The 27800-nt window shown below is 41.0% G+C and overlaps 1 protein-coding gene across 1 annotated transcript; it reads right to left on the reverse strand.

The window, feature by feature from the left end:
• Positions 1-7926: 7926 nt before the first annotated feature.
• On the reverse strand, positions 7927-27631 carry cd82b (CD82 molecule b). The gene is made up of 9 exons (XM_079223066.1): positions 27589-27631; positions 22164-22236; positions 21047-21119; positions 15748-15872; positions 14681-14755; positions 12978-13076; positions 11543-11716; positions 10338-10421; positions 7927-9719 (listed from the first exon to the last, which is right to left on the reverse strand). Exons 2-9 carry the CDS (start codon positions 22224-22226, stop codon positions 9642-9644), a joined length of 771 nt encoding a protein of 256 aa, XP_079079192.1. The 5' UTR covers positions 22227-22236; positions 27589-27631; the 3' UTR covers positions 7927-9641.
• Positions 27632-27800: the final 169 nt, after the last annotated feature.

Below are 27800 nucleotides of genomic sequence, written 5' to 3' on the forward strand. Positions count from 1 at the left end.
CTCATTAACAGGGCTTCTCTAATCAGCATTCGAGAATATTCCACTGAAGGCCATCCGCTCTGCTCCCCACATCCATCCTCTTGTTTTGATTACACTGATGCATACATTTATTTAACTTTTTATTAAAGGAGTCCATTTCCAACTCCCCGACATGGAGGCGTCTGCTGTTCTGTGCTCCTATTACGTCCATTGGTCTGTCCTTACACGCGAAACACAGCAGGCTGCCATGTTAGGGATATCCATTCTGTGCTCGTCACATCAGGAGAGGCTTGATTTCCACCATTTCAGTCCTGCTCAATAAGCAGTGGAAATAAATGGGCACTCATGCTGAAAGCCAGTCCTTTCCAACTGACAGCTCATTAAATGCAGCCGAATTACTTCCAATCGCTGGTCGTGGTGAAAGTAAATAACTGAAGGTAGCTTGAAGATGGTGACAGTAACTTCAAAAACGCTGACAAGAGTCCTCTTGCTTTTATCTTTTTAGATTTGTTGACGTCACTTAGTATAATTGTGAATTTGTTCACATGTGATCTGTATATGTGTGGATGAGCAGGAAAAAGGTGGCAGGATGTTTGCATTTCCAATATGTAGTGCATTTTCCCCGTGAAGGTTGAGGATGAACGTCCAGAGACAAAGAGGTGTCAATGGTGTGTCGGTCGCATGTGTCACATCATGGGGCCCCAACAGGAAGCTGGTTGTTAAACAGGAAGGTCTGACCCCATGAAGGGGTGTTCCTCTCTTTTATTTGTCCTGTGCTTTTCCTTAATGAGAGCAGTTGGTATCCAAAGCAAACAAGCTCCAGCTATTGTCCAGAGACATCAAAACAGTAACCGTTGATTATCCTTGGAGAATTCTGCATGGCATAAGATTAGAGTAGAGGTTGGAGGCGAAGCGTTATGCCAGGAGACATTCCCAACACCACACAGGCTCATTCTTTAATCATGATCAAGTCCTGCCAATATTGGGAAATGTGAATTTCAAAGGCTGTTCGGCACCAAATGGGACGATTGTAGTCTCGTCTTTCTCTCTAACGTCTGACAGAGTGACTAATGGGAGCTACTGGAGCTTCACTCCCCCCAAAAAAAACAAAACTAAACACCCTCATAGACTTTCAGCCTCTCCCTTTACGTCCTCTAAAGCAGTCTCGACCTAACATGCTACAGTTCTGACACACATCTTTGGATCCAGACTGATTTACTATCTATCTGTCCTCCAAGTCCTCTCCCTTTCTCGACACTCTCCAGCGGCTCAAGGCAGCGTTCCCATAGTCCTGTGTGCTCTCGGGGTGTGTTCCTGGCACTGAATGTGCAGATAGGATAAATAAATCACACACAGGCCCTCTGGAGAGCAAAGAAACCGACTGGAACGAGCTACGGGGAATAAAGAAGACATCTGGTGGAGGAACTGGAGCCTTTCTAGTGAGGAGAAAATTACTTATAGAAAGATATTATGAAAGGACACAGACTACTGGAGCCAATAACACCAGCTCTTCAAAAGTTCAACCTTTCAAATGTGTTTGCTAAGATTAGCTGTTACTAAATATTTACATCAATTCTGCCAGGGGTGAAAATACATTCACTCAAGTACTGCACATAAGGGAAATTGAACCCAGCAGTATATAAAATAGTTATATTTAGCACAACCTTTACCAGCCGCAGCAGTAAAACGCTACTTATACATCAATGCATCAGCAGAACAACACTCCAAAAATGTAAAGTTAATAGTAGTAGTATAATATGTATTGCATGATACAACAACATGCGTGATCTTTCTGCATTATGAGTACTATTTTTTATATACACAAGTACCTTATCGTAATAATACGTACCCAATCATAATCTTAATTTCACATTGTGGTAGTGCTACTTTTATTTGGGTAAATTACAGTAATGGCCAGATGTGGGCTAACTTTTGTTAGCAAAACTGATCCCAGATATAGCTAACGTTGGGATTAGGTTTGGTACAGGAGTAAAATATATAATATCTAACTAGAATGGTGTTAAATGATGATGGAAACTCTTTTTGCTTATTGCCTCACTCACGAACATCAGCTGAGTTAGCGTGATCAGATATCTCACACTTATCCTAAACTGCTTGAACACAACTGACTTTTGACACATTTTTCCATGTTTGCATGAAATATTAAAATGGTTTAATTAAAACAAAAGTATACTTACAGTATACTATAAGTATTAATAGTGAAGATGTAATATATCATGGTAAAACTGTGACTTCATGTTTACACAGTTGATAGCTTCTGATTAGACAACGCTGAGCTACAAATGTATGCTAGCAATCAATTTAGACATGACTATAGTCTCTATGAGCTAAGACAAACAACAAATAACTGAGCAAGGACTTTACACAATGATAATGTAGCTGCTGCAATCAGGTTTGAGTCTTCTCGTTGTGAGATGTAATAGAACATCGTTTCTAATGAAAGTTCCCATGTTCTGTTCTTAATAATTTATTATTGTACTGGCTGTGCACACATTCCATAAGGTCACATAACGCTTATTCTTCAACACGGAGACATCACATATCTGTCAGCCAGCAAATGAGTTGACTCGGAGGGCGTATGTGTATGTTGTATAGCTGCGTTGTAATCGCATACATTTTCTACATACTTACTGCAGCTGCCCTTACAATACGTACTGTTGCATGCATTCATTTGGGACAAGGGGACACCCTGAACTTTGACCCTCTTGCTGATATATCTGCTGTGCAAAGGATTGTTGGTCAGAACAGCCAGAAAGGCATGCTGGTTTTCATGAACCCGATCCCAATGTCCCCCCTAAACCCTCAGGGACCTCTGACGTCACCTGTTAAATGGTGTATGGACTGTGAGAGGCTGTAAGGGCTTCAAGTGGTGTACATTCGAATGGGACAGCACTTTGCTGCAACATATCACGTTACTATGGCAACAGCAAAAAATATTATAAACCATTGTGGGTATTTATATTAACTCCCTGATATAAACGTCTTCCAGGCGCTTTCCTCACAAGATGAAAGGTCATTTCAAATAATCTATTACTTGTTTTTGTCAAAAGGGCTTCAATGACAAAATGTAATGTTTGATGAATAAATCTGTTTTAATATTCCATCTTTAATACGTAATGTTTATGAGTAAATGTAATTTGCCAGGCTGAACACCCATATGCCGTCCTCTTTGTTTACACTTTTTTGTAACCCTGTGTTTATCGTCCCTTTGCTATGAATTGTGGGTAATTCCCGAGAGCAAAACCTTCTAAAATGTGGACGGACAAAAAAGGTTCATGAAGGGCTCAAAATGTCTGAGAAAGAACCCTCAAACACTCGATGATTTGGCAGTGACACAGTCGTAAACCCTCACAGACTTTGTAGCAGCGCACCTCAAAGTCCGTGAGTCTGGAGATCCTGGTATTGACATACTATGTATTCAGATATACAGAAACGTTTTATGCTATACTATTTGTGAGGTAGTATGGGTATTGAAACGCGCAGACTGCTAGCCTTGTTGGAGAGGCAGTTGCATTTGAAGTCCACACACAATCCCGGTACATTAGTGAACACAGATCCTATTAAATACTGTAGCTGCTGCGTTCAAGAGAGGTAGAGGGAGAAACACACAAGCACAAACCTCCATCTGCCATGGGCAGCTTTGGCACGGTGTCAGCAAGACTCTCCAAACGATAGAGCTTACTTTACGTGCTCGTGTACAAGAGTGCAGAAGACCTTGAGAGAGAAGATAGAACCCGAAGGACATGATGGAGCAGGGAGGAGAAGGAAGAAGAAGAAAAGTGAAGAAGAGGCCAAAACTGCCATCCGCAACAAATGTGCTGCGAGGCATTCGTATCAAGGTGACAGGTGCATTATCATAGGTAAATGAGAAGCCTAGTGCTGCCTGCAGCTCCAATCAGGGCAGCCCTGCCTCCACTACCACCCCCATCAATCAGATCAGACATGAACTCACACACAAGCACCAAGCGCACTAAGGTACAGTAGACTGAACCAACACACACACACACACACACACACACACACACACACACACACACACACACACACACACACACACACACACACACACACACACAGGAGCATTCAATGCAGAGATAGCTCATCATAGCTTATGGGGTACACTGTTACAAAATCATGGTCTCAATTTGGTACAAAGGATTACAGCGATTATGCGGTATTATGGGCACAATGATAGATAATTAGCACCTAAAGCACAGCCCTCAGGTGTGATCAGCAAAGGATGTTACAGAGACTGTGATCACGCTAAGAAATAGACGGACAACTGTCAATCACATCTGATCAAGGCACATCCACACAGTCCTGATGAGTTGATAGCCGAGGTTTTAATTAACTTAGTATTTTTTTTCTAGGGCTGCAACTAATAATTACTTTCATTATCACTTAATCTGCCAATTATTTCTCATTTATATTTCAGTAATATGTCAAAGTAGTGAAAAACGTCCTTCATAGTTTCGCAGAACTTATAGTGATTACTTTAAATGTCTTGTTTTGTAAGACCAACAGTCCATAATTTAATTTACTATCATAGGATATGAAGAAAATCCACACTTATTGACGTTTGACAGGCATTAAGTAGGGGGCTGAATCATTTTCTTTTCATTAGTCAGCTAATCATTTCAGCTTTAGTAACTTCATCTTTGAGTGTCGCTCATTTAATCATGAATATTTTTGTTGAGGAATATTTATTTATTTCAAAACTAGGTTTTCAGATATCTGTAATAGAGGTAGTAATGCAATACTGTGTACAAATAGCAAAATAAGCTCATTACAAGTATTCATGTCAAGCTAACGTTCTCTAATATTTCACTCAAGTAGAGTACTTATGATATTTCTACCAATGTAAATAGGCTTATCTTCGCAAGCTGCAGCTTGTGTGGTGTTTTGTGGAATTTGTAGGAAACTGGCACCCATAGTTTTCTGTTTCAGTCCACACTTGGCACCAAGAGGCTCTTCTCTTTTCGTCTCTCTCTGCCCTCCATTTCTCCGGGCTAGAGTGGAAACAGTGTGTTTTCACAAACTCATATTGCTGATGTTCACCGACGTTTGACAGGGCAGTGCAGCAGCAGCAGAGTGATTTCAGAGGTCTTTACTCTCTGCGGGCCAAAGAGGCCACATGGAGAGAAGAGCTTGTGCTTATCATACTGGAGTAGCCCACAGGAGGAAAGAGAGATGTATAAAGAGGAAGAGCGAGAGAAAGAATGGTGGGTCTGAGTGTGAGTCAGGGTATAATTCTTTTCTGGTGCTGGAGCCCACAAGCCGCTGGGCAGGAAATGAGACGGAGGACACCCACTGACCTGCAGCCACTTGCCGCCTCTCAGCCTATCTCAGAAACAATTTAAAACAGCTAATGGAACTAGGCTGATTGTCTTTCCATCTCATTCAGGGGCACTGTGACTCATACTGCTCATTTCTGATTAGAGCCCCTCAGGCTTGAAGTAATCTGCAGCAGACAAGGGATAGACCCTAAAAGTTATGTTATTATACATATCTATCAGGCGGATTTGTGTGAGAGTGCAGTGCACGCAGTTTGTTTATGTATGATCCCTGAGAGAGATTAAAAACAGGAAAGCCAGAGAGGGAGGAAAGGAACCAGGCAGACGGGTCAGTCAGCAGGTGGAGATGGTGTCCATTGTGGGGCGACTGAGGGGAATGTTGGGGTGCTGCCTGAACACGTTCATGACACAATGTGAACAGGATGCGGAGAGGAAGAGCCCAGCGAGCAGCCACAGAGAGACCCCCACCATCATCTGTGTTGGATGAGCACCAATGGAGCAGAAAGCTAACGGAAGAAAAGAAAAAACACACTGGTAGAGAGACAAATAGTTACAGAGAGGACATCCTGGTAAACATGCATCTCATCTGTATGCATGAGCTCTGTGCAGTGATATAAAATGCATGTATGCTCCACAGCAAGAAAGAAAGTCTACAAAAGAGACATGCTTTCCAAATCAGCATATTCTTTTCACTGTGGGTTACTTTTACCGAACACGCGAACCTGACATCTTTATTATTCATCCTTTTATTTCATTTAGTCTCAGAGGGATCATCATCTGTCCCACTTCCTCTGGCCTGGACTCACTAACTGACAGTTGGGTGGAAAAAACAGAGGAAGCTTTCGTTCCTCTTTGCGTTTGGACTGGATGATGTGTGTGTCTGTGTGTGTGTCTGTGTGTGTCTGTGTGTTGAGTCCAGCAGCACACCATCCTGCCTGCCTGTGGTCCCACTTAGTTTTCCACAGCCTGCATTCAAATATATCACATGCACTGGGTCAGCAATTTTTTTTTCCCCTCACTGAATCAGCTGCAGATTATTATTTTGATTCATACTTTTGTCTGTAGAGTGTCAGAAAATAGTCAAAACAAACTACCATCACAATATCTTCGAGTCCGAGTGAAATTGTTACTTACTATCATGTATAGACAAAGGAAGCATCATCAAAGTATCACATTTGAGAAACAGGAAAGAGCTAAATGGTAAGAATAAAATGGTTATTCGATTAGCAATATAGTTTCCAGTACATTTTTTTGGCGTTATTGTTGCAGTGCTGTGGTCTTTACTAAACGGAAAAAAAGAAGCGTTAATACCCATCCCAATTTACCAATTTCTCAGATTGGTTCATTTTACTACAATATGAAACAAAGAAACAAAGAAAAGCAACAAATCCTCAATTTCTAGGGGCTGGAACACGCGACTATTGCTTGGTAAGCGATTAAGTGAATATCCGGTGGTGAAACAATGAAGCATGTCGAGTTGACTCATTCAGAAACCAAAAAACAGGAAGCTATATAAAAAATGATCCATCACATTCCTCACCATGTTCTCCCCCTCAATTACTGACGTTTGTGATTTTGCAGCTGTTTAGATTGTTTTACAACATGTTTTGTTGGTCCTATTGTAATTGTTGTTGACTATGACTACACTTAACCATGACTTGACTGTAATGTCAACAGGATGTAATCAATGGTGCGCCTAAATGAACCTTGTTCTTTGTCAAATTGTCCATTTGCCAGATGAAGATCCTTTCTGTAATCCAGACTGTGGATACTCTCTTCTTGGAGCCCACAGTTGTTGTTCTAAAGTCCAATATTGTTTAAATGAGAAGTTGATATTTGGCGCTTAGAGCCCTCCGCATGGCCAAAGCTCCCTGATGAGATGTGGCTCTGTTGAGTTATTTGAAAACCGTCTCCTGAGAGAACACTAAGCTGTATTTATTACACTGAGGTTAAGTGTCTGAGACAATAGTGGGTCAGAGCAGCAAGGTCGGTGCCGTGATTGTGTTATTTTGCTTAAAAGCAGTACTGCTGGGACAGTGGTGAGGTATAGCTTCTGGCATGATATGACATCATGAGGCTTCCTTTTCCTTGATAAGAGTCATTGAACTCAAATCTCGCGGGAGGAGCTCCTTTGTAAAAAAAAAAAAAGGAGTGAAATGAACGGATGAGGAGCTCTTTGTTCTGTTCAGCCGCAGGGTAGTTAAACTAAATTTACAAGAAAAAACAATCAAGACAAGACTACACTGGGAAATAATCCACAAATGAATAGGCTGATTTTGTAAAAATAGGAAGGTAGTGAAATAAGTAGTTTCTTTAGAATGAATCCCATGATTAAACCTACAGCTTCTACAAATCAAGCTTTTATAAACATAATTATTCCACTGACCAAGAAAATCCCATTACACTTAAAACACTACAACATGCTAATGTTTCTCAGCTCTTCCAAATGCATTTCTGTCTGAGCTTGTGGCACTGATTAATATATACTGTCATCTTGTGGTTGGTTTAGGCACAACATCTACCAAGAGAAAGATCTAACGAGAACGTGCCTGAGAAAATATCAGTTCTGTTGGCAATGAATAACTTGGTTTATAAAAAACACAAAATGAAAGAAATGTGCAATGGATTCTAGTGGGTTCAGGTTTATTAATAATCCTCAATAATAAAAAACATTTAATTTTAAACATGTCATCTATATTTATTCTACTAAACAATATTTTTTTGTAAAAGTGTAAAAATATCTTAAACACACAATAAAAAGCCTTCATCCATCATTAAGATAAATTAACGTTTCAATTTGGCAGGTCATAAAATAGTTCTGACTGTAATTCTGACCGATCTTTTTGTAACACTTTCTGCCTTCGTGTCATTGCAGCATCATGAATAAGATTTGAAATATCTCATGTCAGATATAAACCACGTAAAAGTGCAATCTATCTACTAAATTAACCATAAATTCAGCAATAATAGCGTGTGGAGGAACTGAGATGATGAGAAATGGGGTGGGGAAACTCAAAGCAACATTGGTGAAAACAATTCTTTTTTTTTTTTTTCAAAGAGCATGAGTTGATAGACAACACGGTAAACTACGTTGTCTGTTCACAAACTCATGCAATGTTACAGGAATGAAAATACAGCTTCAAGAGTGATGACAGATTCACTCCAAAGGATCCAATTTCTCAGATTCAGACCAAAATAGTGCTGACGAGCCGCTGTGGCAGCCACATTCTGTACATCATAAACAACAGTGAGGAAACGAAGAACAATAGAACTCTTAAAACAAGAGCATGTGGGTGACGGCGTTCTCATATGAAATGCTGACAAAGCACTGAAATGCCATAATACCTTACCGGTCATATATACACAGATGTAGAAAAAAAAAAAAACTAAAAACATGACGACATGAGACTAACATTTGAAATAGAAAATACTCACTCAACACGTACACACACTTACTTCATGCAAAACTAATCATTTTGGAAAGCTACTGGTTACCAGTCAGACACACCCGAGAGGAGGACAGAGAGACTAACAGATGATGGATGGAGGGAGGGAGGAAGGAAGGAGGCGGTGGTAGTGGTGGTGGGTGTAAATGGAGGTTAATATCAGGGCTTCTGGGTACAAGGAGCTCATGACAGAGGCCAAAACCTCCACCACAGCAGCCCTGCCCCGGCACTGGGCCTCTTCTCCACCCTCTGCACCAAAAATACCAGCTGCACAATCACACAGTGGCATTAATCCTTTGAGAACGTCCACCACGCACCCACCCACACCCTCTCATTTCCATGTGTCACTAAAGTGCTCTCTCTACTAACTATGTTAAGCAATTCATTGAGGTCAGTCAAGGAAAACAAAAACAACTCATAATTGAACATTTGCATCGTATCAAACTTTCATTCTCAGGTTTTCATTAAAACATATATTACCAACATCACATCATAAATGTCTCCTTAAAAACACAAAATGATAAGACAAGCACGGTAACTTGTGGACGCATGTCCTACAAGTGTGTCAAAACTCGATGGAGAGGTGTGTGTGTGTGTGTGTGTGTGTGTGTGTGATATATGAGGTATGAGAATTTTGCACAGCTGTCAAGGCAGGAGAAGCTGAAATGTTGGAGACAGCTGTCTTAATTTATGTGTGTGTTCATGAGAATGCGAGACTAGGAAGGAGAGAAAGAGAGAGAGAGAGAGAGAAAGCGAGAAAGAGAAAGCGAGAGTGAGAGCGGGCAAGAAGGGGAATGAGTCCATCCATCTGTGTGTGTGTGTGTGTGTGTGTGTGTGTGTGTGTGTGTGTGTGTGTGTGTGTGTGTGTGTGTGTGTGTGTGAAGCTGGCTCTGTCTTCAGCTCAGTACTTTGGTACTTTGGTATAATCCTCCTGGACGACACTCTTGCAAAGACACATGGAGAGGATCATCCCGAGGAGCTGGAGGAAACGGAGTTATCAGTTCAAGTTGACCAGTGGAGCACTCAAACATAAAGCCAAAGAATTAAAACACAGAGCAGCAAGGTTTTCATCCAAATCGAGGGCAAATTTGAAGCAAACTAAGAAAATCAGCTACGAAAATTTTAATTAATGTGGGTTTTCATCCACTATCGTTATACGAGTATTAGGCCATAAACAGTAGGTGGATCTCCAGACAAGTGCTATTAATGCTATTAACGAGCAGGAGGGCGCAACAAGATTATGCAGATTAGCATCAGTTGAAAATTAAAGGATGGAAAACCATGTAGAAAATATAATGTAAATGTGGAATTTATGCTTGTTTTGTGTATAAATTTGAGGAAGGATACAGTCTCCTTATCGCTCCACACAGATCTGATGCTTTCGTCGTTTTATCTTCAATGAAGAGGAAGCTTCATTACATTACACTCTGGAAACCACCCTTTTGGTTTTGTTGAAGAATAAATAGACATTGGGAAATCCACTTATTACATTTCTTGATGAGTTAAAACCTCTTGGCAAGGAACCCAAGACCACATTATTATTAGTATTAAGATCAGAACTCATTCTTTAAGGTTAGTCTGGGGGAGAGATAGATACCTCTATGACTGCCACACTGACACAGATTCCCAGAATAACTCCACAGTTGTCCAGGAGCCATTTCTCCACACTGACACCACAGCCCTACAGGAGAGAACAAGAGAGACAGACAGAGAGACAGACAGACAGACAGACAGACAGACAGACAGACAGACAGACAGAGGAGAGGTTAAAAAAGACATGGAAAGAGGGGGGTTGCAGGCCAAAGTGTGGAGGAGAGATGAATGGCTACGTGATCTGAGCCGGACATGAACAGAGCCTTTACAAAGCACAACTGTTGTCTTTGGACTGAGTCAGTGAGGGGAAGAACAACACGGCTTAGCAGTGGGAGAAAGAGAAAAGTTTCTGAGAACACGCAGACCAAACAACGGAACAGTAGAGGTTTCCCGGTGTTTGATCAAATCACAGCACAAACAACACGCCTCGGCTGTTGGTGCTAACTCTGCTGATTAAGTGTGACCACGGTGAGTTACACAACACCAGTGAACCCGACTTCAGTAATGAGTGAAGGCGTAAGGTCTGTCAGAACAATGCTGGGCGGCATGCTGTAGCACTATAGTCACCCAGCTGAAATAACACTCAGAGTTTAGACTACTGTTAGCATTCACAAACGTGACCATTTATGTATATCTCAGTCACACTGAGGAGCAAACACAAGATGCAAACCCCAGCATTAAGACGTAATCATGCCGATTCAATGGGAAAACATTACAATACATTCAAATGAATGTTAAATTCACCATTGAAGCATCACTGAATTTGTGAATTGTGAATCAAAGCAAAAACAGCTGAACTAAGTGAAATCCAACATGTATGTGTAGTGAATCATGTCGAAGTAAAACAATTGCATTATTGGAAGTAGTCCCATCTCAAATAAAGAAGTTAAAAAAGTCCAGCAGACTGCCGGCCGGTGTCGCAGCTGCTCGAAACAGAAGTTTCACACGGTGCCCGAGTGAGTGAGTCAGGGACTACAAAAACAATGAACAAGGAGGCACAGTTGGAAAGATTTTACAATTAATCACAGAGTTGTGCTCCTCGATAACAAAAACTATTTGCTTCTGCTGATTAGTCATGTTTTCCAGACCAGCGTTGACACATCGAAAATCGGACATACAACTGTTGGTTTTCTTTAGTAAATCCACAATTTCGAAATAATTTCCAACCTTATGTGCATTAACACTGTTGCAGATGTGAGCGTTATGTACCGTTTCATAGATGGGTGTTTCGGAGGACAGTTGCTCACACAGGCCTACGTCCCTGATGTCCGTGCCAGGCATGGATCCATTGCGACAGGAACACGAGTAAAGATTCTGGGAGCTGTTCTTGATCAAAAGGTTCTCAGACCAGTTGCCTGGACCAGTCCATCCACAGCACTTCATCTGGTGTCATAAAAGGAAAGGGGAAGATACAAGTGAAATGATGAGAAGATAAAGCAGAAGGATTGAAATCATATGAAATAAAATGAGAGAAGGGAATTAATGTTCGAATAAATAAGATGAAGGGAAAAACTAGCGAATGCATTGGTTCAGTGAATGAGCATTTCTATTGTGGTGTTTGAGACCAATCTGTTCTTGGCTGCTGTTTTCAGAACGATCAGAGGAAAAGAGGCTTGGCAGGAAAGAGAGAGCGGGAGGGAGATAGTGAAGAAAATACATAAACTTGATCAGAGCATGCAAAACCCTCTGACTTCAGCTTCATTCAAACCTGTTTTTCATTTGAAATGTGCAGATTAGTTATGATTCATTTCCTCCAAAGAAAACAAAACAACATTACTAATTTCCTCATGAAGTGTTTCATTTATCAGTTTTATATGCCCAGATTTTGAGATATCCTTTGAAACTTTGACTGCCGGCCCAAAACAATACAAGTGGATGGAATTTGCTTTGAAACCCACAAATCAGATTGTAATAAAAAATATTTGTTGTAATGTAATTAAAACTGTTCACGGAGAGGTCTGTAGGTTCTCCAAAGTAAGTGACATACAAATGTTATTTTCAAATGTTTTGAGCAGACCTTAAAGAGCTGCATTTAACATTCAGAGCATTAATAAAGCAGCAAACAGCTATTTGTTATGTAAAGATATTGGAGTAATGTTCACCTGGTCCACCGTCGATATGTTGAGGGCAGAAAAAAAAATTCAATTTGATTTATTTAAAAAGGAGCTATACAACGTTTGTTTGGTTTCATTTGTAACCCAACTGTGGAAAAAACGTCACAAAAAAAAGCTATTTAAATTATGTGACTATGGGCCAGCGGTGCAACGTGCGCATAGTTTTCCTGTCTTCCCAGTTTGACTACAAAGTGTGGACACAGCATTACAATGAGAAGAACAGGAGACTAGTACTGAAGGGTTAAGAGTTCAATTCACACAGGAAACACCGCTTCTCTAAATATATACACTCGTACTGTAAGAGACACGTGAACATCTGTTAATCCGACCTGCTGCTGTTCAAGGATCTATGTAGCATTTTATATTCTTATGACAATACACGCATCCCGCCATGGCTGTTTTTCAAACTAAAGGAGCCTCAGTGGTACCAGAAATTTAAACTGACGCTTTATTACAACAGACTTGTTTGGTGCATCTAGTTTATTGTTACATAAGACTTTCGGGTGTGTCTTGTTCAAGAGTTAACTCACCGTCTTCTGAATGTAGTCCCAGGTGTGCTCTGTGGTCCTATTCTGGCCGTTGTAGTTGACTATCATGCCCTTTATGATGTTGGACATTTCGTACTTTAACTGGAGATGAGATAAGAAAACATGATCAACAAGATGTATGCTTCACATTAAAACTACATTAAAAACAATTATCTTTGGTACAGAGTAGAGAGCCAGTGTTAAAGAAAAGAAAACAAACACACCCACGCTAAGTCTTTCTAAAATACATCTGAACTTAGTGTTTCTTTGGGCAACACCTCAAGTCCCATGCTGGGCTGAAACATTGTGCAAATGGTAGGAGCACAAGTCTGTGTGTAGGACCACAGAGCGTGGCCAGCGATGCATCTACAGAGCTCTCCAGGAGACGAGTAAAGGCCTCTCCCAATTCTGGGAAATGGCACCACCCTGCCTTGTGGTAAGCCTTAAACACAGGGAGCGCATCTGAAGGCTGCAGACACACACGTGCTCTCGGAGATACACACAAACACACATGTGCGCGCACACACAAACATGCTGGAGGACGAACAGCTGAAAGGGCGACAACAGCCTCCGCCTATGGGGAGTCCTGCAGGTGTGAGACTTATCAGAGGAATGGCCAAGTTCAGAGCATGAAACCGGTCGGTTTGTTCAAACAAAACACTCCCTTCATGTGCACAATACAAACACGCTGGTTTAGGCTCTATTATTAAGGCTTGTACGTCCGGCTGAAATGTTGGTTTCATATATAGCGGCTATCGTGTCTGTCCCCTCTCAGAGCTGGTTCTCCGGTGCCTACCTTCCCTCCCAATTTCAACAACTGTATAGAAATAGAATGATAATCTTCTTGATGATAGTCTTGTTTATTTCTGTAGGTCTTATTGGCATTCGTAATAAATTGATAGTTTCAAAACCAGTTAAAAGTTCCTCACAGTAACTATAAACTAAAATGTTCCTTTTCCCGAGTATTATTAACAAAAGTTTTCTCCCTGGTCTTTTTGATCTATCTGTCTATCAAAGGCTGTAAAAAAATGTCCAACTCAGAGAATTGACCGGAACATATTCAATCAACCTTTGTTGATTTGGTGATCCTGCCTGTAGGGGGCATTGTTTCATCAAATACTTCAGTAGTAAGTGGTTTCCGTCTCTGGGGTGATACTTACCGTTTTAGATGAGGTAGTGTTAGACATACCAATTAAAGCGTCAACATATGACAGTAGCTTTAGCCACAATACACACCATGAACTTGTTTGCCTTCTCCCTTGAACACAACAAACTAAAATACCCAGAGAAAAAAACCAAGAACGATAACAATGGAAACATTTAGTTTGAGAGCCTGCTGGCTACTTCCTCCACAGTTGCCACACACCTCCTCCACTTCATCTCACTTTCTACGTCACATGAGTCAAACCGATGCCACGTCACTTTGACGTACAAAACTGTGTTTCATCACAGGATGCAGGGGGGTCCCCCTAACAGCTTTAGCCAACACCAAAATGCCACCAGTCACAGCTAATACCCAGTGTTATCAGTGGGAGGAAGATTGGGGGTTGTTAAAAGGGCAAAAGAAGATCAAATTAAGATGAAAAAAAAGACGAGAACAACAACAAATACTGTAAACACAGGAGGGAACATTGAAGTGTGATTGAGAAATGAAAGTAAGGGGAAAAAGTTGATAGATAAAGTACATTAGGGAGCGTGTGTCTTACCCGATCTCTTTGGAAGTAGATGAGAACTCCAGCAGTGACCTGGGCGATGAGGATGAGTAGGAGGCAGGTGAAGTACTGTGGGGGATAAAGGGAAATATCAGTATAACATTTATGATCAAAACTTTTAAAACACTGTCAATACTGCAGGAAATCAATAATCTCCTTTTACAAATTATGGAAAATGTAATAAAAAAAACACATCTTAAGTGGCTATAATATAAGCTAAAGAGACATTTTCCTTAGGAGTCGGTAGAGAACTAAAAGAGAACTAAAAAAGGAGACTGAATATTGGACTAGCATTCATCAGGTGGCCTGAAATTCCAAATAAATGATAGTGTTGAAACGCAACTGCTGAATATTGCACATCTAAAACAATTCATAAAGTTCATAAATTGTTTCTGGCCCAGATTTCTTTTCATTGCAGTTAAAAAAACAAACATTATATAACAAAACAAGCAGAAAAACTATTTTTTTAGCTTTCATTTAAACTGTTAATCTGTGTTTAGAGTCTCTAATCTACAAAGCTTTCTGCAAGAATAATGTAAGCCATTAAAGATCCTGAGTGGTGAAAAGGAGGTGTGTGTGTGTGTGTGATGGCGGGGTCCTTTGCCAGCTGGTCTCTGGGAGAAGTAGGTCACAGCAGTTCTTCAGTTAACCCCTCGTAGGTTTAACGCTGTAGAGGTTATGCACCCATCCCCACGTCGGTTGTACCCCCTACATCTCACAGGCTTTATCCCCGTCACTCTTCTCCCCTCTGTAAATCCACACATGCTGCGAGGCCCCGGCCCACAAATAAGCACAAATGCGAAAGGGCTTTACTGTCAGCAGGAATCTATCATTGGTTCTTAGCCAAGCCTGAGATCTCAAGCAGGTGCATTTAGGTGAATATTTCATGTATACAGTAACATTAGTGTGTGGTAATGACTGTGGTCAGGTGCAAGTTCCTACATAAGTTTCACATGCACATTTCATTTTAAACTGCCATGGTGAGAGGGACTGCCTCTGAGAAAACAAGACCAAGCTGCATCACGTTAGCATTGGTGCTAAAAGGGAATATCTTTCCTCACCAGACCCAGCAGACAGCGGACTTCGTAGATCGCTCCAATGCAGCCGAAGAAGCCCATGGCCATTGACAAGGAACCCACCCCGATGAGAATGTAGGAAGCCACTTTCACTGTGTCTGATGATTCCTCTGGAGAAACGGATGCAAACAGACAGAAACCACAGGAAGAGTTAAACTTACACAGAACCACTGAAACCTATATGGGTGCTACAAACTAAACACCTGCTACAATATTTGTATAGCAACAGTGCAGTTTAATTCAGTTTTTAGTTGCTAGCACACAAACTGTGTTGCTAGCACACAAACAAACAAAGAGCTGTGTTGACTAAAAAACTGGATCAGTTAGCACACTCACATGTTTTTTTTTCCTCGAGTGAATAACAGCAATAGGGCCCAGATCTCCGCTCTTGTTTTTCTACTTTAACCACAGTGTGTCTGCATACAAATGGAGCTCAGAGGAAGGCCTCGTTCACAAGCCAAAAATTATTCACAATGCAAACCTCTACTTCTCTGAATTCAGAGCATTCTGGTGCTTTTCTCCCACAGATGATTTTAATAGGCCACCAGAGAGGGTCTGACCAATATGTAGCGAGATTAATTGATTTCCCTCTTTGGTATGTAGAGCGGGAGAGCTCCAGGAGGAATGAGGGACTAAAATGGAAGATTGGACGGTTGGAGAGGAGATAAACTGGAGCCATGTGGCTGTGTGTTATCTGGGCTGGAGGAGCTCCAGAGAGTCAGAGATCGGTCTGCAGATGAAGCCAGAATCTGAGCTCGGTGAAATGGCTCCAACTCCAATAGATTCCTGGGCCAAGCAAACTAGAAAGAGTTATCAGATAAATCACTCCCATCCATTTGGTGAAGAGGCTGACAGATGTAGCAGCTCCTCCTCCTCCACTGTTCAATGCATATAATGCAATGTTTCTTCTTGGCTTTCCTGAGCACATTAGCTGCTGATGCTTCATGCCGCAATCACCATATACACTATGCACTCGTGCATAATGAATATGAATTATCCAACAGATTGTAAAAACAAATTGTCTTTCCAAGTACAACTTCACGATATAAAACGTAATACACTGAGCCAATATTTGTCCTCACAAGCATCCAGGTCAGAGTTGAGCTGCTTCACGATAGTAGCACCACCTTACTTTGCAGACTTGCTCAGTCTTTATATTCCATCATGTACACTCATTATCACAGGATGCAAGCTGTGTTTGGAAGAACCAAAGATAAATAAGCAATCAGTAGGACGGCAGTGCTTTTTCCTACCATGCTCCAATTCTTGGATATAAACCACGACATTAGACCCAAGGCGTAAACATCAAATCAAGATTGTAAACCTATTAATGTGTCATACAGGCTTTCCAATGAATGTAGTAACTTTTTGTTTTTAACCGCTCATTCCCAAAAACAGTAATATATTTTACATGTTAGTCGATACGTGTTTTTTAAGGTATTACTTACATTATGTACATTGTTGCCTTTAGTGAATAGTGTTTTTCTGTTGTAGCTCTACTGAATATCTGTGGGTTTTGTCCTGTTTTTTTACTGTCTTGGGGTTTTGTACTGTAAAAACAAGACATGTCATCTTGGACTTTGGGAAAGTTACTTTTCTTACTCTTTTTTTTTCTTTTTTTTTTTTACAATTTGTCAACCCAAAGATGAATCAATAATCAGGAACATAATCAACAGATCAATCAACAATTGCTAGTTGCAGGTCCAATGTGCAAACATACATATTGTACATAGATGGTGCAGAGTACTGAGACATCAAGTTATTATTTTTTTACCAGATTACAATACAGACAGTGGCACAAAGACATTATTACAACGTACATCGCTGACGTTACATGGGTTACCAGAGCAACACATGTCGTGGTGGTTTGAGAATAATTGAAAGCTAAAAGTACATCAGTCAACATATGCAGACTGTTTATGTGGCTACAGTGTAGCATTTAAAAAGGGAGGGAGACCAGCATGCTGCATGTTCTAAATCCAGCCCTATGTTGAAGCATGTTATTTCAATCTCTCTCAAGAACACAGACGCACACCAAACACAGACGCACACCAAACACAGACACACACCAAACACAGACACACACCAAACACAGACACGAAAAGGTTTAAGTGTAGGCCTCAATGAATGTCGAGAGAAAACCATCGAGATACACTGAACATGAGTGAACTGGTGCTGCATAATACATGGTCATGGGTTGTTCTGCCAGACACTATGATTTATTTGATAGTTATTAGCCTCAATAGCACATTACATTTACATAATAGAGATTTAGTCAGTGGATGCTCAAAATATTTCTTCTTGTAGATCCAGTTTTCTATGGTTATTAAAAGTGGGAACTATAATTGAAAGATGAAAAGAAAGATGCTGTGTAGTTTCCCTGCAGCCCAGTGATTAAACGGACACTTGTTCCAGTAAAAACATACACCCTGGAGTTAGAGGAAACGTCATGCAACACTAATGCAACCTCAAAATGACTCTCCCCATGACCACATCTAAAGTTGTAATTGAAGCCGTTTTGTCATATTTTTGGCACGTTATGGCAATACATCTAATCTTTGGATTGACTTTCTCCTCCAACATCATGTAGAATCAGTAGCAAACAATGAAAACATATTCAGGCTGCCCATTATACTTCAGTTGTTATTTCAAAGTCTTTTAAAACTTGGTGTTTAAAACAGTTTTTGCAGTCAGACCTTCTGTCAGGTGTCTCAAAGTGTGTCAAAGTACTTCGTATACCTTCCTGCTGTGAAGCTAGCGTCTGTGTTCTGTGTTAACTTCACAAATACTTTTCTGCAGTCGGCATGTGTTGGCCTCGCTGTTCTGTCGTGTGCTATGGCACGTTTCCATGTAGGACTCTGCTAGATATTCTAAAATAGTTACTCGGGCGGTTTCCATGGAACTTTCCATTTAAAGAGGCAGAACTGTGATGCCCTTCGAGAAAGCTGCAGAGGATGGGAGACTGCTTGGTATTGTACTGTATGTCCCTCTGTACTCTGTAAACATGACCAGGGCCACACATTCAGCTTGTATAGGTGAACTAAATCTTGGTTGACTATGTACGGATTTAAAATGTAAACAGAAGCAGATCATCTTTGTGCTTAATTTTCTAGAGTGGCCCAAAAAAAAGAAAATTTTCCAACCAAGTTTTTTTATGTTCATGACTGGAAAGTCTTTGAATAATCTGCAGCATATTTCCAAACGGTGCTTTGGCACACAGTCTCTGGCTCACAGACCTCATTTCCAAGGCTGACTTTTGTTTAAACATAAAGGCAAGCTGTATTTTGGCAAGTGCCAGCGAGATAAACTGAAGGCATCATGTACCTGAGGTAAACCATTAACAGCACTGTATTGATATAGAGGGGTGTACACTGAAGATGCCCTTTTAACTGAGGGTCCTGAAACAAACACATTCCCAACGTTTCCCTCCCTGAAGCCATTGGGGCATCTGCAGAGGCCTCTATTAATATAACTCATAAAGAATGGAAACTGAAAATACAGAGATCCTGTTTATGGTCAGGCAATGGTACAACTTCTGAGAAGAACACACAGAGTCAATAAACAGAGTTGCCTGCAGCTTGGGTTTTCGTTCTTCTACAGAGTGGGAAGAGATTTCCAGTGAGGTTAGAAATCCTTGAGTTAAGAATTGAAGTTGACCCCTTCTGAGTACATGGAACAAAAATACATGGAGCAGAGGCGGTCATCTAGCCCCACATAGGAAGGGATATCCTCGGGGTATCAGTGAAGCAAAATCCCTGCTATCGCAGGAGGAACAGCTGGATTATCATAACAATAGGCCTGGGGTTGGCAGGGAAGATGGATACTGTACTGCCTTTATATTCTGGCTGTCTCACTGGAGATAAGCAAACTCAGCTCAATAATAATCTTAGAGTGATACCTCCAGAAGTGACCTCAACAGCTGAAAAATGAGCCAGAGGAAGATGAGTCTGTCTGACTAGTTCAGGACATAAGGTCAGTTCTGGCTGGTCATCGCCATAACTTCAGCCTTTTCACAACTCATTAGTCAAAGCAGCACAGACCTCCTGCCTAAATATAGAATTCTCCAGCTCTGCTCGGTCCTCAGAAATTGGCCTTTCTCATCATAAAACTGTACATAGTTATGGGCTGTGCATAAAAGCTAAAAAAAAGTTATGGCTGCAACTTATTATTTTTGCCATTGATGCTTATGAAATGTTAGAAAATCGTACCATAATATCGAGTCTAATATCTATCGTCTAGCTAGTAATGTTGTCCTGTCTAACCGATCTCATAGTTCTGTTAGATTGGCCCAGTGCACAAGCCACATCTGAGGTTGATCTGAATGGGCTAACACGCATTATCAGATTCACTGTAGCTTTGCACATCTCGAAAAGGGTATCACACAAACACAATATTTGTGTTGCCAGATAATAAATTGTAAAACTTCTTTTTTTATAGACCGATGTTGGGAGAAAACCTCAACGCTGCTCTCGGCAATGCTCCATCCAGGATGAACACACTGAAAGCATTTATAACTAGATTTATGGCAACTAAGAGTTTCCATCCGTGGTTCCTTGTTCTTTTCCGGTGGAACTGGGTTTCATTCTGCTTTCTCTAGTGTCTTCACAGCAGATTAACTAAGTTAGACATATTGTTGTCTATGACGAAGCAGATAACTTTGCCTCTTCGTAGAATGCCATTCAAAAGGCTTGGTTTCTTTTTCACTACGCAGTGTCTAGAAATAGATCTGTGAAGGTGGGACATTCTATCTCCTCGGCTATCTGGGGAGCGGAGAGAGCTGGCAAGTTCAAAGAACCACTCTGTGGAAACTGTGGGGAAAATGAACCTGCTATTTACTGACATATGATTAACCAACTTGACATGCTTTGGTAATTGTGAGCCTGTCACCTCCCCTGACTAACCTACTCCCCACGGATGTGTCTATCAGTGTGAGTCTACAGGGAAGCTCTTGAATCGCAGAGGAAGTCATAAAGTTTAATTTGTGAGTCATGTTTTTGGTTTGTTTGTGGAAACAACGTTGTTCCTTGGGAGTCCTTTGGGATAAATTCACAATAAGATCTGCAGAGTAGGCCAGAGGTTTTAGGATTTCACAAGCACACTCTCCAATCTCCATTTCCAAGTATACTGAGTTCACACCAGCTGAACTGACATGGGCCAAATGGGCTGAGTGTTTGCTTATGTGAGGGTTATCACTACACTTAAGGACGTGGCAGCAGAGGGCTGTGCGTGTGTGTGTGTGTGTGTGTGTGTGTGTGTGTGTGTGTTAGAGTGTTCCAACACTTACGTAGAACAGCAATGAAGCTCTGGTTATCAAAGAGGACCCACAGGCCAAAGCCCATGATCAACGCTCCGAAGATCTGTGGAGAGGAAAGAGAAAAGAATCAGGCACCGAATCTTATCTGGGAATAAAACACAGTATCTGTGCTTGTGTGTCTTAAAGTGAGTGCTTCCTCAGTCTGTAACATCTGGAAGTCATCAGAACCTAACTCTTCACTCTGTCTGTTTGTCTCTTTCTCTCCTGCAATCTGCAGAGAGAAAGAGGATGTGGAGAGCATCAAGAGACCCACTCTGATGATTGTTCTCATATTTAAAATATCGAACACAAAAAATAATAATAATATTATATATATCATTGTAAAGAGGAAATTAACTTCTATGAAATGTTCTATGTAAGAGGGCCCTTGTTTAGAAGTTGTGGGACACTGTAGTGTATGAAAAATCCATAGATGTACACCCCCCACACGCACAAGCCCACAACAGTCATTAGAGCCCAGCTAAAGAGCTGTTCATTTAAATAGGTACTGTTGAGCTCCCGGCAGCCATCATTAGCCCACCACTTCCTGGCTTCCCCTCGCCTGCACTAGTCTGTCTACATGGACAAACACACACACGCTTCCTATTAGACACCAGCCGAGTGTTCACATCAAAGGCAGGTTCACAGGCACAGTTTCATTGGAAAGGCCTGGACATCCACGCAGAGTCAGTTTTAGGAGTCTGGAGTTTTATCAACCTCTGGACTTTATGTTGTGGCCGGTGTGCGAGAGGAGGAAACAAACAGAAACCATCTGCTGTTTTTTTAGACCTGGCTGTGCCGAGGTACTCCGTAAAGTCTCTCACTCCAGGAAGAGTTTCAGCAAAACTTTCCAATGTATCTCCACTAATCTTCGGTGCTATTTGAATAAGGAGGCTTATTCAAATACAAGGTCCTGCTCAAAGGCATCAGACAGCTTCAAACGAGCGTCACGAGTATCTGATTCAGCTGAAGGAGCGTAGCACACCTTTCTGTTTAGGTAAATAAAGCTGCTGACAAAGTCATGTGAAATGTCCGATAGTGCACGCTATGCATTTGCAGTTGTTGCAGCAATGCCACCAAGCAGTGATGAAGAAATGTGATTACTTACAAAGAAGAGGAGGTTGAAGAGAAATAGAAAGTACTTGGTGACTGCGATGCATCCTTTCCCCATGGCTGGGCTTCTAAGAGAGAGAAATAAAAATGATGTATTAGTGAAGTTAAACATCAGAAGGAAATGTTCCGTTCCAGTGCAAGATTAAAAAAAAAGAGATGACAGACACAAGATGGAAGAAAAGATACAAATAAAGAACGAAGACACCGATAGCCTTGATATAGCCTTGCATGCCACAAAACAAGGACTCATGAGTTCCTGGTTAAACAGAGTTATAATGTTCAAAACAACACTGGGTCTAATTCATTTTTAACAGTGATGTTTCTCCGGTCTTAAACAGTTCCGCTATTTTCTATAAGACAAACGTTTTCTTTAAATATTTACGACAGTGTAGTAGTACACTTTTGATAGCAAATTTGTCAAAACAAAGGGAAGCACCCTGGTGAGGAAAGACCACCACAAAGTCATGATGACTGTGTGGAGACCATGACAGCATCGTGGTTAGACATGCTATCATCATTTCAAGCAAAGAGGAACTAGGCCAATCCACGACTGTGTTCAATAGTGAACAGGCTTGGTTAGAAACATTGATTTACAGTACATTTTATTAACCACTTTGAGCCAACAAGAGCAGCCTGTAAGACTCTATCCAGCCATATTCAGTAGGTCTGGTGTCATTTTAGCACGTGTTACAATCAGTTTACCTCTCACTCAACTATATTTGCGCTTCCCATGTACACAACCTACACATAGGACTGCTTTCAGTGATTTTTCCGCAAGTAACATTTTCCTATGAGGAAACACCTGTGGGCCAGGCAAGCCCCCCACAAACTCTCTAGCAACACCATTCAGCCTGGGTCACATGAGTTAAAAGAAAATATATTTACCACAACCAGGCCTTCTCCTTCATTGAGAGTACTGAAAATATAACCGGCCATTGTGGTTATTTGAGGAGTCTGAAAATATCCTACAGAGACAACTCCCCGTGTATCGGATGACAAGCTGTTCTCTTCCCCCTTTTACATCAAAACTGTCGGTTCTTCCCAATGCCTGGGACTATAATAGTGTGTACTTAGTTTTATTTTGAACAGTGTACCACTTTTGGACCCAAAAACCCAGGACCTGAAGTTTATTGTGTCGGATATAGTACATGTATATGGTATACTTACAATCCTTTAAAAATATCCCATGTTTTGCACTATTTTTTTGATTGGTCCTAATGCTTTCGTAATGGTGGATTTCTTCTTTATAGATTCGACTAAAGACAAGTATAGGCACTGAAAATTAGGGAGGCACGAAATCGCCATTTTTCTGTCCCAATGAAATGCCTGGGGTTTGTGCGGACGAAACGAGGACCATTCTTTTATGTGTAAGGCAACGTAACACTTGACTTAAACGTTGTTTTTCCTAACTTTGTACAACAACATGTAACAAATAAATACATAGATATAAATGTACTGAATTTGATTATACATATTGGTTTCCTATGCTAAATCGTATCGGCGCATCTCTACTGAAAATCAATGCAAAACCAGCTCTGGCTGCGTAAGTGGATATTGCAATGTCTCATGAAGCAAATAATCACTTTCTACAAAGACTAATATGCTGTTTTACCTGTTAAATTACTTTTGAGTTACATTGGAGCATATCAACTTTGCTGACATCTATCACTCACATACAACTGTTAACGCCCTTATTTATTTCTAGAACTACAGTCTTCCATATATCTTTGCCTGCTGATTTAAGTGTCAATGTTCTATTAAGAATTATTAATTGGAACACATTATGACAATTTTCTTCTCACAAAATTCTTTATCCGATCTAAATTTTAAGATTCAGGGTTTAGTAGGATAAATAAAACATGGAAAGTTGAGTTTAACTAAGCAATACAGTTTGAGCTTCTGGGAACCATAACAAAAGCACTTGTTATTTAGGGTAACTAAATAATTAATGGAAATCTCTCTGATCCAGCACGCTTGGCTGGAAGACACAATCTGGAGAGAAGGCCTGTCAAAAAATGGCTGGGGTTGATATTGCTATTACTAACCACAGATACTAGGCTACTAATGTACTTGATAACCTAAATACAAACACAATTCATGTTTACAAAACTGTACACAGCACAAAGCCCAAAGCAGATACCCCTGCAAAGTAGATAATCCTTAAAGGAGATTGCTGGTCTTTATGTCTAGATGGTGAGCAGCAGTGCAGATTTAAAAAGGCTTAGTTATGACAACTGTTGTTTATTGACTGAGCCCCGTCCATCTGAAAACAATTCCCAACAATGCCTAAATGCTATTTGTTATATCTTTCAAACAAATGAAATAGGCTAACAAGACCTTCATGCTGAAGCAGCTGACTGAGCATATTGAGGTTAGCAGCAAAGCCAAACCATAAATACACTCTTTTGCAGAACTTACATGCAAGGTCACACATTAGAAGCAGATACTATAAACTTTGGGGCAATTTTAAAAAAGGTTTATTTTTGCTGAACCTGCCGAGACAAACCCAATCACACTGGACTCCCTGAAAGTGAATGACAAATGTTCCAATGTGAAAATAAGGACTGGAAAGTGCAATGGAAATACAAAGCACAGCCAAGCGGCAATTCCAAGAAACAGTAACATTATCAACGGCTAGTATTCATAATGCTGCAGAAATCATAAGACAGTGTAGTCTGTAGTCATCAACTACTACCAAAAAGTAGTCGATTAGTCAATTAAAGAGGCCATGAGCATGACAACAATGACTAGCCGCAGCTGCATGTCTGCTGTACTGTAGATGTGTTGCCACTGCTTTATTACTGTGCCGTGGTAAAGCCACAGATCCACCATTCGTCTGCAACAAGGCTAAGTGTCAACTAGGGGTTTTGAAAGTTGACTATTCTGTGAAACCCCCTAAAGCTCAAGCTTACGGTGCAAAAACCATACGCAGAAAAGAAATGTCTCAAAGAAAGCTGCAAATGAGACACCGAACCTTTCCAAACTCTGTGACCTCATACAGCCATTTCTCTACCACTGGTTTGGCATAAGGTGTGATCATCGAACAGTGTTTGGTGTACTAAATTTAAATAGAGTTAATAAAAAATTTAAAAAAACTGAAAGCAAATACATAATTATGGGATCCAGAGAAGATTATGAAGGCAGCATTAGGGACAGATGGCATCGACTGTCAGTAATGGACCCAGCACGGGTCAACCACAGCCCAAAAACAAGCCAATGGGCCAACCTCCATCTACCACCTCCTCTTACAATATTCATGTATGACCCATTAACACATCTCTGAGGCCATCACGCTAGCACGAACTTGCCTGGTATTAAGCTTTTAATACCACACCAAAATCCTGCTTCAACATCTGCAACAATGTTGTTTGTCCCGCGGTACAGACAGGATGTCGCTCATTATCTCGCCTGCATTTTGGTGACTGAAACATTTGCATTTGAGTAAGAGGAACGAGTAAGAGGAAACCGCTTCTGCAGAAGTTCAGTGCGTAATATTGCAGCTTACGAAGGGAGGACGGCTGGCAACGATATTTTTCATGATCAACATATTGTTTTTGTGAAGGATTTTATTCCTCTGGGTCATTCAAAATCTGTAATCTAAATTATGTTTAATTACTTGGGTCGCTTCAACAGTTGACGAGCCTCAACAAATTATGTGGGAAGGAGCGGATCTCCCATTTTGAATTGATCGGGGTCACTGTCGTAACATAAAAGGGTTTCAGCGCCAGGTAACGTCCCACTATCCAGTGGAAACAATGAAGCTGTGGCAATAAGACCAAAAAGAGCACAACTGCTTATCTGCTACTAATTACTGGTCATCTTTTTAATCACTTTGTGTATGTACAAAAAATAATGACACCTTCTACAAGTTACCACAGGCAAAACTATTGAAAATTGCTTTTTTGGTATGACCAGCTCAAACCAAGCACAGACACATTCATTTTAACATATAAAAGAGAAGAAGAATGATGATGTGGCTTAATGACTATCAACAGGGGGAATCTTTTGTCTGATTTCATAGCCAGCTTCAAATGTGATGGAAATGCCACCTTATCAACCTCTTAAAGCCAAATTGGGGAACCAGAGGCTGCAGTGGAACCAGCAGTATGAGGATTCATTAACCACTGGCCTCGGGCTGTGGTGTCCTACACAGCATCAAACAACCTCTGCTCTACTGTGGTTTTTAAAGATGCATCATGTGGGTATATGAGCTGTTAAAGACTTTGTAATTCAGTGTATACTGCAGTTTATAAACCTGACACAGCCGCCAAAAGCAAACTAATAACTATTTAAAACCTGGCAACTAAAGAATGGAAATTTCTGCAGGAAAAAGTAAATCAACCTACAAGTTGGATAGAGTAGACAGTAACAAAGTTGGGAATTAATTTAGCTCAACTACAGTAGGTGTGACTCTCAGATTTCTGCTCTTGAGCCACAATATTGGCCGCTTGCCGCTTGCTTCTCTTCAGCTCCAGGAATGCCTCCCTACAGCTGACAACCTTTTTCTTGTCAAGCCCTCTAATATATACAGACACAAAATAAATAATAAACAAAAGTAACTTCATATCTCGTATTCCTTTACGACAGCTTTAATGTAAACAATATTAATACAAATATAACTATACAGTCACTGAAGATTCATAGATCCTTGTACATAACCAGGACATTATCAGCAGTTTAAGCAGACACTATTTGGATAGTACACTTTAACAAAGTTGACGCCTCCATCAAGTAAAGGTAAAACGTAGGGAGTCTTAAATACACGCCAGAGTTGAGACAACTGTCCCCGTGGAGAGGACTGTTATCCTGACGAACTGTGGTCTCTACGTGGGTTAATACTTGCATTAAGTAGTTAAAACACTGACGTTTAAAGCGCGTCCTGGAGGTCCTCCAAGGTCGGGACTACGCGACACCTGCTGTGACGTCAGTAGTTTACCTGAGATTCCTTAAAGCGACCAACAGCATAATAAACATCTCAATATAATTCACATTAATGCCACAAAACGTAGCGACCGTGGCAGGCAGGTCGCTACGTTTTGTGGCATTAATGTGAATTATATTGAGATGTTTATTATGCTGTTGGTCGCTTTTTTGTCACTGACAATGCAACAACTTCTACAAGTTGTACACGGAGAGCCATTCCGTGCATGAGTCTCACGCACGTTGTCCGCGGGTCTCTGACGGTAAACTGAAACCGTTCATGTCCGTAAACGTCTCTTCACAGCTAGCGGAGCTAACAGCCGTAACATGTTAAACATGAACACGGTTTGTTGTTCGTTCAGGCGACAATGTGTCAGTAAGGGCTTTGCAGGCGCGAGACGGAAGTTTTCTAAAAGGCAAAGTAGACCGAGTTACTCGTAGTTGTATTATGACTGCATAAATTACACGTAACGTGTAAAAACGTCAACGCGAAAACTTACTTTTGACTTCTTCTCCAAAGGGTGGCACACGTCGGGGCGACCGTCTTCTGTCTGACTTGCTGGGTGACTAAACAGTCTCCTGTGAGAAACAAGACTTGTGTGTGTGTCTATCCGTGTGCGTGTGCGTGCGCGTGCGTGCGTGAGAAAGTGTTCACACCCCTCCCGTGCGGGTTCATTAACCCTGTGCTGCCCTGCGGAGTCAGAAACACGCA

The sequence above is a fragment of the Taurulus bubalis genome, assembly GCF_910589615.1.
Source record: "Taurulus bubalis genome assembly, chromosome: 9".
Taxonomy (NCBI): domain Eukaryota; kingdom Metazoa; phylum Chordata; class Actinopteri; order Perciformes; family Cottidae; genus Taurulus; species Taurulus bubalis.